At 38.8% G+C, this 15,495-nt stretch overlaps 1 protein-coding gene across 2 annotated transcripts; it reads right to left on the bottom strand.

The window, feature by feature from the left end:
* Positions 1-2,297: 2,297 nt before the first annotated feature.
* gpr146 (G protein-coupled receptor 146) lies at positions 2,298-9,344 on the bottom strand. 2 transcript variants are annotated; one of them, XM_067477398.1, is made up of 2 exons: positions 9,041-9,344; positions 2,298-5,032 (listed from the first exon to the last, which is right to left on the bottom strand). In XM_067477398.1, the coding sequence occupies exon 2, from the start codon at positions 4,989-4,991 to the stop codon at positions 3,990-3,992; it is 1,002 nt and encodes a 333-aa protein (XP_067333499.1). In that variant the 5' UTR covers positions 4,992-5,032; positions 9,041-9,344; the 3' UTR covers positions 2,298-3,989. The 2 variants fall into 2 exon arrangements, with proteins under 2 accessions (XP_067333499.1, XP_067333500.1); XM_067477399.1 differs by lacking the exon at positions 9,041-9,344 and adding an exon at positions 6,359-6,511.
* Positions 9,345-15,495: the final 6,151 nt, after the last annotated feature.

Raw genomic sequence — 15,495 nt, 5'->3', positions numbered from 1 at the left:
AATCCCCAGAATGCCTGGAATGCTCAGTGGTTTTGCCACAAGCAATCTACTGTTAGGAGTGTGACAAGCAGGAGGCAGTGTGGCATCCTCCACACCTACTGTCACTGTTCCAGAAAGGAGGGAATGACCCCAACATGGCCACCACCCTAAAAGTATTTTTCCATTTCAACGGCCATCCTGGGGACACAATACCAATACCAAAATCATTGCTGTGAAACATGCATATTTGGTTACATTGGAAGAATAAATTCAAAAACAGACACGATAGCAGATATTCATATAATTGTGAACACTGTCAGATCACAATGAAATCATCAGTGGTACATTTATGGTAGTTTACTGTGTAATAACTCTGTGGTTCGGTTTAAAGTTAAGTAGATTATTTACAAAACCTAAATACATTTCTTAGAAGATGATTAAAAAAATGCTTTAAAAGGCATCACACTTCCCCATACTTGCTTTCACATTAAATATATACACATCACTTTGCAAATTACAGATACACTTGCATAAACAGTCCCACAACAATCACATCTGAAAGTGGATTCATTCGAACATTTGAGGTTTTACTGGTAAATAGCTAAAACCCATCTGTATACATTCAGCTAGTGAGGACTTTAATGGTGGTTTTACAACTTGCTCTGTTTTTTTAGTAATTGCAATCATCTCATTGATTATCACTCACATTTCTTCACACTGATGAGATTATGGCACCACTAGAATAACAAACGAAACTCCTGACTCCTGGGCAGTCATCTGAACTGGGTGCACTTGATCATGATTTTTTTTTTGCCAGTTGTGAATATTGTGCATTGCAATTGTAGTCATTGTTAATAGTATTAGAAATTGGTGTGAAAAATGAGGCCCTCTACATACGATTTCGAATTTAATTCCTGGATTAATTGTGTAAATCTGTTGCACAAATCCACAGCAAGCAATCTTGCAAAACATGCTGAACCTAGAGGTGGTGTTAGAACAATAAAGTTGAATGGTAAAGTATAATACTGTTAACTTAATGTGACTATTCTCCAAAAATCTAAAGATTGTCATTCAGTCTGTGAAGTTTGGTGCAGAATCAGATCCAGGCTTAAATTTCAAAGGAGGTTTTCACTCATACGTAACTACTCATACTTCTTTTGATTCTGGTTTGGGTAGTATATCTAAATTATTGCCAGCAAACTTCCCTCTGACTATCTATGTTAATATACAGTATGTATCCACCTCACTCTGGAAAACTACTCCAGATGACATCACTAGGAGGAACCTTCAGTCCAGATGATGTTTTCTTATTGTTCATACTATGCAGTTTGTTATCATCATCAACCTGCTTTTCCAGAGCTTCTCCAGATGGCATCATCTGAACTTCTAACAATGAAAAACTCCTCTGGGTGATGTCATCTGGAGGCATGTTGTAGCTAGAAGCAGGAAAATATTTTACTATAATAATATTTTAAATCAGAGTGAGGTTTAAAAGCATTAATATACTCTACACCCCAAACTAAAGCCATAGAGAGCATGTTGAAAATTGGTCACCCTTTCTAAACATTTCTAAATAATAGACTGTAATAAGTTTAATAACATTTTTGTAAATCTGACATCGACCCATTAATAAATGGAAAGTGTCACATAACTAGATTCAGATTCAGCTCAGTTTACTATAATCCAGCTGCCATTATAAAAGCCAATAAACTGGATTTTCTGAGAAAGTGACAAAATCTAGACTTAATATAAACACCCCCTTAAGAAACATTGTTCAATTGTTTTCTAGCACACTACATTAGAAGCCTGATTTCCACCAGTTATAATTTGAACATGTACTAATGCCTGCCACTAGTCCTAAATGACCAGTAAGCTTTGGGACTTTGAACGCGCTTCAATTAATGATTAACTCTCTAGATATGGTCAAGTTATTTTGTATGGGGCAAAATGTAAACACTCCGTTAAAAATAACAAGTAGTTCCTATTGATTGTAGATATCCACAACGAGAGTGGAGCTATGGGTTGAAAACTAAAATGTTGAATGACACTTGTGTCTCTAGTACATGAGATGTTTGAAACAAAACTACTGCGTGTGTAAAATTCTATTATAATCTAATTCTTCACATTTTATTGCCACAGCCATGCACAAGTATTTATTTGAAGGTTTAAAGAGATAAGAAGATGGAATATCACAGTGTTCTGTTTCTGTTCAAGTGAATGCCACAACTGGCATATCTGCTCATAAAATCACGAATAAATTCAAATAAATTCAGAAAGAAAACAAAGAAAATTAAACTAACACAGTGATGCAACACACCTAAGACAAGAAAAATATATTTTAATGTTCATTTTATAACTGGGGTTCACTTCTATTAAAATGGTTTACTTTTCATTAAGTAACAAGTGGCAAGAAAGCAAAGCAGCTTTGTCAGTAATGTGCAGATACACCTTAATAGACCTTAATACATGTAAGCAGCACAAAATGTTTATAAACTCTATTCTGTGTCAAACACACTGGTTTTACATGTTCATACTTTTGGAATGTTGTTGATAGCGCGTGCATACAGTTTGGAGAATGTACATGCCACCACATCAGGGCTCTCTCTGTGACCCTGTGGGGACTTCACTGAATCTTTATGAGGATCTGCATGAGTAATTTCTGCAGGAGCAAACCACAGCTAAACAAATCGCATACCTGGACTGACGCTTTATGCTTAAATTAATGAGTTGATTTAAACAGAGTCTACAGAAGGCTGTGGGTTCAAATCCCACCCCTCCAGGTGCCAGTAGGAAGGGCATCTGGCGTGAAACAAACTAAACGTCCTGTGGCAACCCCTTAAGGGACAAGCCCAAAGCTGTTGATTTTTGATTTAAACAGAATATGGTTTACAGGTGAGGTATACCGGTTATGTCTGAACCCTGAAAACAAACTTTATATAAGCATTTGATGTAGGTCTGTGTGATTTAAAATTCAGATCTATATGCATGTATTTTTTATATTGAATATTAAGGTTTACATATGCAAAAATAATCTCTTAACCACAGAACTATGAAAATAAAATAGGAACCTCTCTCATACAAGTACTTCTAGCTACAGGGTAGTACTAGTATCAAAGAAAATAGCTTGTGAAAATAAGCTACAATTTCAATAAGAGACCATTAATATTGTACTCCATTTAAAAAATGTGAATAACATTTGCGCTAATAATGAGGAATCACTCTCACCACATATACTTAAGCGGAAGTAAAAATTCAGCTGTGACAAGGTAGAACTCTCCTCTCATTCAAGTGGTCGAGCCTCTAGTTTGAGGGCAGTAAACAGTGAAATTCACCGCCAGCACAAAATGTTGGTACATTGTTGATATACAATGGATGCTCGTTAGCTTGGGTGGGTTGTTGACATCCAAACAACTATTAGTCAATGCATAGTTGTAGAGAAAAAAAAACACTTACCATCACTTGATTTTTAAAGTTAATAGCTTTCTGGTTTTGCTTGTGTGTTAGGGGAATGTATCATGCTAAAGGGAAAGACTATAATTATTGAAAAAACAACTGAATTCAGTCACAAAGTGAGACTTTACAGTAATATATAATGTGTCATGCATTAGTCAAACTTACACACCGTTAGCAGAAAGAACCACAACCACCGCACGGGCAAAATGCTTGGGAGACTCTTTCTAATTGATATATTGTTAGTGTAAAAACACTTTGCTGAGAAGTTTACCACCCTCAAACTATTACCTCATGTGTCTTAATGGAGAGCTTCCTTCCTGTGTGACTGAAAAGGAAAAGCACTTAGTGGTTTTTGCCTAGTTTGTCCTCTCACTGCAGAACTGGAACAATCTCACCAGGTTCTGGAAGGTGACAGGAAATTCCACAGTTAGCTATGTTGCTCTTAACACAGTCCAGAGCAGTGAGGGAGCCCACTCAGATACTGGCCATTTAGGGGGAGATAAGTGCTGGCCAGAACCAGAGCAAGAAAAGAGGAAATGGGAGGGGCATGTGTGATTTCACGTCACCACTTGCTGCACTGTTGAGCGTTCATGAGGGCAAGACTGGTCTTTGCAGTGCATCCTCCTGAGAAGCCGCTGAAGCTTGTTGGAAAAGTTTTTGTTCATCTGCCTGTACATGAGAGGCATCGCAAAACTGCTAGAGAAAGCCAGCAGTTCAGATAAACATCTTAAGAAATAATAGGTAGGTAAATAATATGCATTTCCAATGTACCATGTTGTACCAACTACAGTGTGTACCAACAGGGTCATGTAGTATGGGGTCCAAAGTACAAACTGCACACAGACTGAGGCTAGCAGCAGCCTATGGATAGAAGGGTCCAAACGAGCCGAATCCTGATCCAGAGGTGTGGACTCTTTTCTGATGCGCAAAATGAGGACAAAGGCATAAAGAACAGCCACAGCTGGAACCACATAGCCAATGAACATCATGATGGCATCTGCTGCTTCCCTGTTTTGCATTTTGGAGCACTCAACCATCTTAGTGGAGATGTGGTTGCATACGTAGAATAGCAGGGAAGAGAAGCTTGTGAGTACTGCACCTCCCCAGATAAAACCACAAACATGTTTTGTGTTATACACACTGGACATGTATGTACGAGGTAGTGCTCGCTCTATGTAGTAGTCAAGACTGAGCAGGGTGGTAGAGTACATGATGACCAGGGATGAGATGTTGAATAGGATAAGCAGGGTGATGTAGACCTCGTTGTTGTACTCCCACGCGTGCCAGCGGGTGAAGGTGGAGCTCAGCAGCTCCACCGGTGCCACCATGTTGAGCACAAGGCCCGCAATGGCCATGTTGACGAAATAAACATCTGGCATGGTCATGGACACCTTGTTGGAGAGATTGACCACGATAAGCAGCACATTGTAGCACAGCCCCAATGGGAAGCACAACAGGAGGTAGATGAGAGAGAAGACTGACATGATGAGGCCAAAGTTCTGGCAAAGCTGGACATCCCCACTGCTGTCCGTCTCATTGTAAACCATGCAGATCCACATCGCTGGCCTCTTACACAGGTCAAGCACTCTCAACAAGTCGTCTGCATGAAGAGAAACAGGAGTTAGTTACGTAAAAATAATGAAAATTACACATTGATATCAAATAGCAGTACTACTGTAATTCAAACACTTCATTCCGTGCCTTGGTGCTGGTCACGGCTACTGCTACTTTAATACAAGGTAAGAGATGATGATATATAGGGAAGTTGTGAGGGTCGTTTTTTTGGACAAACCAGAAAGATCTAGTGATTTCTGCTTGATTAGTATGTTATGCAGCCTTGTCTTTAGTGTAATCCAACTAATAACTGAAGAGCTGTGCAGAGTGTGGGAGAGCATAGCAGTTGGTATAAGAGCATGGCATAGCCGGGAGGGGGGGGGCTTGGCAGAGTGAATTTATTTTGAGTCTCATGCTACCACTAACTGCTGAAATAGAACTTTTACAATAACCAAATTAACAGTTTATTTTTGTGACTTTGTGGACATTTCATTGTCTCAGCATTTCATGAAACAACAACTCACATCTTCGTATTGTTGTAACTGCGTAAATCTGAGTAAATCTCTGCATGAATCCAGCCTGATGCTGTTATGTTCCCTTCACTGAATCTGACTAGGTGGATACAAATGCCACACAATTAAAAGCCACTATTTCTCATCTTTGAGAGCCAATCGGGCCAGAGCAAATGTAGCACTTGTTCTGGTGGAAGAATACAAAACTGCATTTGTTTAACACCTCTGCTTTTTCTCTTTCCCTGCCTCCCTCTGTCAGCGTCACATGTGTGGGGCAATGCTGCCTGTGTAGAACTACCTTTGTTGTTTTTTTACATTATCAAGCAGCAACATAACAAACACTACAAAGACTGCTTTAGTGCTCCAGCTCAGAGTTAAGCATTTGCATGAGAACTGATTCATAGGGTTGGAGTTCAGGGCAAGGTCAAAGAAAATGACCATGCACATGGTGGGAGCATTTGGGATCAATCCTGTTGGGACTTGGTTTTAAAGTTTTAAACAGCTATGTAAGGCTCCCTTGCATAATTAACTCTGATAATTCAAAAAAAAAAAAAAAAAGCTTTGACAAAGAGAAAAGCAGATCATGGGATTCCACAGGATTGCACCTTAGCCGACTGTATTTTTCTTCCTTAGTGATAATTCAGTTGTTATGCTTCCACATGTTTGGCTTCACTATCAAAACTACTTTAAAACAATTCTTCTAAAGAAGTCAGGCATTTTACATTACAAAATACATGTGGTAATCAGTGCAGAATGTTCTGAAAGCCTCTGCCCAAGTAACAAATAATAAAATAAAAAAGTTTGTTTTCAGGAAGAGGAGTAATGATGCCAGTAAAGGAAACATTCTTCCATTTACTTACGTAACTCTACTACAGAGGGGCTGTTTTGGCCTTAAGCACAGGCACACACACACTACCACACACTACGGTTCAGCCCCTCCTCTGTACTATTCCAATTGGATGTAATGGGATGATAGTGGAGGCTGGAGCTCAAAGCTGGCCTGGAATGGGATCAGGAGGAACAAAGTAAAAAGGTAATTTTCACCAGAAAAAGAACTGGTCCACCCTCTTGTATATGATTAGCTATAATTAGCTCTTTCTTGCATATAATGTAGACTGGAAGTTCACACTTTACTCTTACAACAACCTCTGATAACGTAAGAAGAAAATAGCTTTAGGAGAAGCAACCCCCATTCAACTGCCATGTCATTTCCTATGCAGCTGCTGCATACAGGTATGTCTGACACGCTTTCACCACCACATTGGCTCGCTCTACATCTTCCTAAGCCAACAGGTTCCCCTCTTAAATCTACACAGAAAGCAGTCATGTGTTGGTGCAGTGGTCTGACATTACAGTTGATTTTGTTTCCAATGTTGCCTCACCAAGCATACTCACCCTAATCACAACTTCAGATCAAGTACTACAAATATGTGCTCAACTACATAGGAGTCATTTTGAATGTTTTTACAACTAGTTCCTATTTCTATGCCTCTATAAACAGAATCACATAGTAATGAACGCAAGACTTTGAAAATGACAAAACTGTGAAAAGTAGAGATGAAAACAGAAAGTTCAAAATAAAATTTGGTATTTCTTACATTTAAAAACTGAAAGGGAAAGAAATGTGTTTTCATGAAAACTTTGTTTTTGTTTCGTGATCATCAGTCCTTCTTAAAAACATACCCCTATTCATACAGGAGGTTACATTCAGTTGATATGGACAACACTACGTTTTATTTTAAACTAGGCTTTTTTATTATCCTTGTGAACAATCAGTACTAACTTTCTACACTGATGAACTTTGGGCATCTTGTACTCTGGCATGTTAAAGTCACAGCACTTCAGCAAAAAACAGTCTGGCTAGACCCTGAAATCTCTAATTTAGAGGGAAGCAAACGCAAAATGAAAATATTTACTCCTAACTGGGAGGCAATGCACAATAACACAGTTTGAGCTGTCTTTATTTCAGGGCAATGAGAACCACATCATTTACAAAGTCCAATACAGATTTTGTCAAGACAGCACACAAATGTGATGTTTGGGTTGAGGGAAGGTCAGAGTTCCCCTGTTAACATGAGCAAAACAAATGATGCTATTTTGGTGTTATAGCATGTGGTATTTAAGTTAAGTTTTTACATTTTGTGCAGATTTCAAAACTATTTTGTGTTTAGTACATAACTACACTGCATCAACTTAACAATTTTCTGTACAACTCACGTGTCAAAAATGATTATTTTAGACAGTCCCCCAGGGGGAGGGCCAGCTTCAGCCCTACCAAACATGATCTTATAAAAGTGACACCCACGTGCTTGATATATTAGCATTTTGAAGGCACATCTTGCAGGCCGATGGGAGTAGTGATATATTCTGTGCCCAAATTCCGTATATACCCTTTCTGGAATTTACATGCCTTTCTCAGAAAGTACTGACTGATATCAAAATGCATTCTAATGTAAATTGTACATTTTAAAAAATGCCAGAATGTCCTGCTTTGTGTGGATTTCTTGGCTGCTTATTATCTTCAGAAAGCAGGCCATGGGAATAAAAATGAAAGATCAGACTTCAGGTGTATGCTAATTCTGCATAAAACTGTGCAAATTAAAACTAAACTCTCAGTGGTGAATAAAATAATTTCTTTTGACTCCATTTCTGCGGAGACAAGAACATTATTTCCTCCTAACTTTTTCTAGAGACTGTGGTCACTCACAGGTCAGGGTCAGTCTGGGCAGCCTCCTAGGCTTCTTTCTGGCACCACGTTAAACTGTCCCAGGCACCGACAAAGTCAATGAGTTCAATGGTCAGCACAAAGTAGGCTTAGCCCCACTAAGCCATGGCACACACACTCATGTCCTCTTTGGTCACATTGGTGAAGTTGACAACAAGTGCAAAGCTTGAATGTCAAGAAGCATGAAATTTGGTGAGTGGTGACATTTATCTGAGCCCGGCTACTGTCAGAAATTAGCGTTCAGTCTGGCTTCTTTACGATGTGAAATATTGTCAAGTGGATTTATCAAAACAAAGCTGACAATCTACGCCTATATATTCATGTACCTGGACTAAACATCTTACACTTGTATTAGGTTTTGAGCACATGCAGCTGTATTTTATAAATGACTTAACATTACTCGAGTGTACCGTGTAAGTACCATAATTACTTTGTCGATACAATTTCTCCCCTTCCCATGAAAAAGCTGATTTCGCGAGAAACCTGCTCCCTCAGGTGTTGTTTTCCATCAATAACAGCGTCGTTCAAACGCAACGAAAACAAACCATCCCTTCGTTGGCTCCTATTATGAAAACACACTCTGGGTGTCTCCATCACACTTGACTGCGCGGACCAATGCGTGAATAGCTGTCACAGCTTTATCGTTATTGTGCGGCTATTGTTGGCGCGACTGAAGCTGCTCTCTATTTTATTCATCTCCATCTCCAATCTCATTTATTCACTTCACTCACTTTTACAACTTAGACAGGAACACGAAACACATTTGTACATAAAAACAGAAGAGAGAGAGAGAGAGAGAGAGAGAGAAAGAACTCACCAGAAACCTATAGATTTGGCACGGAAACAAACCTACGGAGGCATAGTGTTTGGATGCAGCGTTCCCACTGGCATTTCTCCGTCGTGTTATTTGACGAACCCACATTCTAAAACACACGCTTTGGCTCTTATCGCCCTCGATTTATAAAAAAAAAAAACTAATAACGACCGAAACAATCGTGGAACTGCATTTCGCTTCAGTCTCTCTTCACCTAACAACTTTTCGGACGAAGCTTGTTCTGGAAAGGGGCCGTCCCTTCAGACTTTTACTATGCCGGAGGGCTGCGGAGCCCTGCACTGTGTACACACGTGACCCTCCCTCCCCACCGTCTCCTCCTCGCCCTCCGCTGCTGTTTCACGGTCGCGAGGCCTGAGTAGTCGTTCTCCGCTCTGATTGGATAGAGGGCGGGGAGGTGGGGCGCGAGGGAGGTCGAGTGGAACATAACACTCACTAAAACAACATTCAGGCCCTTTCTTCTTCAGAAGAGCATCGTTCAGCTGAACTGTTCACATGTAGCTGTATTCTGTGGTGAATGAGACTGGTGCAGTACACTGCTGTTCAGTGTAGCAGCCCTTAACTTCCGGTACAATGTTGTCAGGAGGATACGTCTCACAAGACCTGAATTGAAAACTAACATGTAGTTCAGGTTTTAAAAAAACAAAACAAAACTTGGAGTTACTGGAGCTACTACTCAATTTGTGTTTTAAGGTCCAAAGGGCCCTGGCACGCCAAGCCAACGCTCAGCCTTTAGCAAGCATCTGTCGCCTGGTGTATCCGTGGTACTGCTCCCTGTTTTATTTAGCTGATTCAGGATATAAAGGGGCTGCGGACATAGAGAACACTCACATTGTCTTTTCATCTTAGCCAATCAGTGAATAAGAAGAGTCTTAAGAGCTGACAGCATTCCTGATTGGAACTGTCTGTGGTTAGTAACAATAGTCAGCAAACACAGCTTTTTTCAGTTTGTACATCCACAGTCCTAAGTCTTCTGATTCTCCTTCATGTCATGCATCCACAGAACACATGTGCTAGTTAGCCAGGCTAGCAGTAACACAGGACTCAAAATCTATCCACTCGGTTCCACCCAGCCTTCCGTTTTTTTCTGCTGTCCTCTATTCATGCTTTGCCACACTCTGCCCAGCTCTTAGGTTAACCGTAAATGAAATTACAAATAATAGTCAAGCAGAAATAATTGAAACTGCCTAATTTGTTAGAAGGGCGACAACTTGATCACCAAGGTCTACAAGTGAAAGTCGTTGCTGTCCAGTAAGTCTACTTTACAGGATGCTCTGTAAATTAGGATTTGTCTTTTAGATAACAAAAGTATGAATTCTATTATTGTTGTTCTTTTTTCAAATTCTGGGCCAGATTTGTTCATTACCGTCTCCTTATTATGTACCCCCACCTCTGCATGCAAACACACACAAACACACACACACACAAAACCACAGCATAGGTGTCAGTAGCAAGCAAATCTGCACCAGAACACTGAGAGGAAGATGCTGCACTGAAAAACCATCTTGGACAGGCTACCCAAAGGTTAGATTTTTTTATTAATGTTTTCTAACATTGTCGTCCACATTTAAAAGAGAAAAACTTTAAGAGTTGTAACTTAGTGGTCAATTTTGCACAAGCACATTCGGTTTGTTTGCTCACACATGTTTAGGTGAAGCACAGAACTGTTTACCGATCATTTTTGTTGGATCGACCCAAACAGGAGTAGGACACTGCAAGAGATCTAACACTTTTAGTTTGATGCTTTCCTGCTTTAAATGCTTGGTCAGATTTGATCTGCTGCCAGACTTGCAGCCAGTTAGTTTAACATGTGCATTGTGCTGTCTCATTTTCTTTTCTAAAGTGACTGTTTGCTGCGGTCACCCTGTGTTGAAGGTTGTAACATTACTCGTGCATGATAACTCATATTCAAACAACTGAACATACTGTTCTTCCTTTGCAGTGCTGAACTGTAATCACTAACCTTCCTCTAAAACCTACCTATCTGCCTAAAGGAGACAGTACACTCCATCCAAACTGCTCCTTAGTCATTGAAAAGTGTTTTAAACTTAATCCAAAAAGCTGATTGTATGAGCAAATTGTATTTTCAGCACCCATTTTTAAAGGAAAACATTTGGGGGAAAAGTAACATGTTTCAAATCCACTGAAAACAGCAAATAATCATTTTGTAGTGAGTTGTACAGAAAATTGTTAAGTTGATGCAGTGTAGTTATGTACTAAACACAACAAATCAACTAGGCTACTTATAATTCTGGGTTGTACAACCACTTACCCATATAATACATCACTGTAGTTACACTGAAGGTTATGTGTAGAGGTGTACTTGAAGTAAACATAATACATACATTATGTATTAAGACATTATAGGGAATGTGTACCCTATTTTGTTCGAAGAAACAGAGTTTAGGAAGTGTTGCACCAGTCCATTAAAGGAGTCTTGTTGCTTTAGTTTCCCGATGCCAATATTGTTTGGATTAAACATCTAGCACCATTCTTTTACATCAGTTCATTGAAACAGTGGTGTGTTGTTTTAATTTAGGGTGGAGAAAGGCAAAACAAAGTTCCTGTCCCTTTCAATAAGAGAATATTAAAATGATCATATCTGTCAATACTGGTGACATTCTACTCTGAACATATTCATTACAAAGTTAGTAAAAGTTAGTAACAAATGAGAGTAAATAATCCCTTAACGAATGACTGCAGTAGATATACCTCCTTCAAATGTTGAAGGAGGTGTTGATACTAACAACATTCTGTCTGATACATCACATGTGTTGTTTTCTGACTATGTCCTATTGAACTTAGGGAGGAGGTGCAGGGTTCCTCTGTGTAAACACAATGCTTCAAACATTCCCTTATCCCATGAGTATGCATGTATGTATTTATGTATGCTTCTTTGCACATCTAAGTCATGTATGCTCTTTGTATCACATACAGCACATGTTTTATGCATATCTCTTTATTAATGATTTAGCGACACATGCATGTTTTACGTGGAGCTCCTGAGGTGAAGGAGGGGTACATTTATAAAGCCCTCGAGTGAAAACTTAAACAAGTCAACAGTATTTAAAAAAAAACTAATCAGGAAATATTTTTTGAAATGCTTCTTTTCCTCACTATATTCGTGCAAGTATTGATTACTTCCAGGCCAGCTTTAAAAATGAAAAGCATTACTAAAAAATGTTGGAATGTGAGTTTCAAAACAAAATGACGTGCTATGGCTAAGTGAGAGCACTAAAGCTTGAGACAGTGCATCTGAGAGCTGAAGCCTTTCGTGCCAATTTGAAAGCCATAAAATAACCAGGAAATCTTTTTTTTATAATAAATATGTAAACAAATTTGTTATGAAAAACATCTGAAACATGAAATTATAATTCAAGACTGTGCTCTGTAATATCAATTGCTATTTTGTATGCTCTATGGCAGAAGTACTACTGTAAGTCAGGGGCAAGTTTTAAATGTCATGTGCTACATTTCTCACAGCTGCTGTGATGGAGCCAAAAAAAAAAGATTACATTCAAATTTTACCAATTAAGTTATATCAGAATGTTAAATAGCCCACAGTGACAATTTAAAGTGCATAAAGTCTGGCCAACAAACAAAAACAGGATGAGTTAGCACAGTGTGGTCAGTGCTTCTTGGTAAGATCTAATTTCTTTAATTACCATCGAAAAAGTCAAAATTTCATAACAATTGCAGTCAGATAGAAAATTGGCACTCTCTACTTATCCTGAAGATGGAGGTCAAAATTGTTCCAATAACTGACTTATTTATTACACAGAACATTTTATGTCCATCACTCTTCAGAATCTGTCTGTGATAGCAGAATACAAAGTGGACATTCATATATACACATAACTTCAGTTTTTGAATGAATAGTTTTTATTATTACAACAAAGTAAAACACATTTAATTATTCAACATTTCTTTTTTGTTATGGAATTATATCAGAAATATTTTTTTTGGTATAGGACGCAATTAGCTTTTGTTAAATTTCATATAAAATTAAGATAAAAAAGTTTAAAAACTACCTTGGCCCTGAGAGCTCCAAGCAATTGGAAAAGAAAAAAAATGGAAAATTGGAAAAGGAAAACACAAGCAAATTAAAGAGACATCTGAGACCTTATCACTTTTACAACACAGGCACATCATTTACTGTAGAAACTGTAAGGCTGAAAAGGCCACAGCACAATCCCATTGACACACTGGACAGAAGTTGGACGTTTTCAGATTTTGTTGTTTTCTATTATGCTGATGACTACTGTTAACCTTGTGTTAGCATTTTAGTAATTGTTTCAGTATATCCTGCTCACATTAATTATTCATTTGGTTGTGTTGTGGCTTGTTGTGTTTGCAGTCTTGTTTGGATTTGCCTCTGTTGTCAAATTAGTGAAGATGTCTTAATTTCCAAACTGCAGTGCTTTGAGCTCATAGTGCCACCATACAAATCAGTGCACAAACAACAACAAAATGTTTTAGTCTGAGTCAGCTGTGTGCCATTGTTGGGTCTTGCAATATGCAATAATCCTTTACAAACAATCTTCAGAGTTCTGCACTGCTGCAGTTACTTCTTTATGCACCTATGGCATATACTACAAGCGTTTCTCTCAAGGTCATGGTCACACATTTTTGTAAACAAACTTGAAGATTAGATTTCCATGACAAAATACACCGAAGCCATCGTCTCCAACAGCATATTTCCTGGAGGAAACTGTATATATTTTTTCTGTACAGTTTTATTCATTTTTCATATGACTAAAACAACTATGTTTTAATTGTTGTTGTCTGTGATTTTAAATTGTAAAAGAACGTTGATTAAGGCTCATGTGCATGGCAGTGCCTGTGATATGTGAGAAACGGAGTGTTGGTGGTGGCAGACTGGACAGTAGGTCTGAGGACTAAATAACAGTTTATCCTCAATCAAGCTGAAATCTGTTCCTATTCTTGGAAATCTCTGTACAACTGTAAGGCTCTGGCCTGCATTTACTTTCCCCTGACAACATGGTGCTTGTTTACAAATGAATGGCTGTGCTGTGAATGCATTTTAGCAGTTTATACCCTTTGGCACCAGATGCTCACAGAAACGTCGTGTGATCATATTTGAAACCCACAAACCCACACAGAAACTCGGAAATATTTAATTAGATTATAACTAAGTCATGTTCTTTTTTCACTGAGAATAACGGACACAGCGCCGTAGTTAACGCAGTACTGAAAGATGATGTCATGAAATTATGTCCAATCACAACAGCAGACACCTCGGTGCTTGTGTGTCTGAGCTTTTTTATGTGCAGAATTACATTAACACAAGGACATTGCAAGCTGTGCACATGCCTTTAAGCTGGGAGGCCTGAGAGTGCACATTAAGCTCATTAAGTCTGTGACAGAGATTATAGTGTGTTGCAGACCAGGCAGCAGCACACAGTGGCTGGGATGTGTCTTTTTTCAGATGGCATGAATGAAGTGGACACATGAGGAATGAGGATGGAATCAATCAAGTCAGTTTCTCCAGTGCAGACTTATAACTGATAGCTTAAACAATAAGAAGGCCTTTGGATCAAAATAAGCAACTTTAAACTGCACAAATCTACATTGGTGGACTCAAACAAGTGCAACTGTATCACATTGGTATGCACAGCAACAGACCGGACTACTAATGCATTGAGCTCCCATGATAATCTAAAACAAGCTCAAAATATAAGCATCAGTGGAAACCCTGCAGCTTGTTTTTTGTTTTGCCATCACGACTGATTTGCCACCACACTGAGGTGTGTCATCCTGTCACACAGCTTCCTGGAAAAGACTTTCCATGTGGCAAGATTTGTTTGTGTCACCAGACATAGCTTGGTGTTCGCCGATTTGTGAATGTGTCATTCAGAGTTCTAATATAAATGTTAATATAAATAAAATAATTCATTTAGTGGGGTAGGAGAATATATAGACAGATAAATGGTAATGCTGCTGCCGAGCACGGATAGAATAGCAATGTAGCTGCTGGATTAATATAGCCCTATGTAAGTCTGTCTCCTAAGCTGGTGTCTGTGTATTTCCCTGCTGGGACAAATGATGCTTTGGAAATATTTTTGATGATGAATTTTGATATTCCCTACCCATCTGTCTCTGTTCTGCCATTTCCCCAGAGATTCATTAACCTTTGGGCTTTGCAATCTGAATAATGTCATGAGCAGTAGTGATTTCTTTGAGCCAAAATAAACTGCGTGACTTGGCAGAAAATGGCAAATAGCACATCCGCCAAACTAGAACAGGTAAGTTCTTATGGTCAAAGTTCTTATGGTCAAAGTATATTCAGGAAAACATCATGTCTATAATTCATATAGAACCTCTTAAATGTTTTGAGGAATGCACGCACACACACACACGCACACACACACAAACACACACACACATAGAAGAAATAATGACGTCAAGTGGTAATTGGC

The sequence above is a fragment of the Channa argus genome, chromosome 15, assembly GCF_033026475.1.
Source record: "Channa argus isolate prfri chromosome 15, Channa argus male v1.0, whole genome shotgun sequence".
In the NCBI taxonomy this organism is placed as follows: domain Eukaryota; kingdom Metazoa; phylum Chordata; class Actinopteri; order Anabantiformes; family Channidae; genus Channa; species Channa argus.
This window is presented reverse-complemented; position numbering and strand designations above follow the sequence as displayed.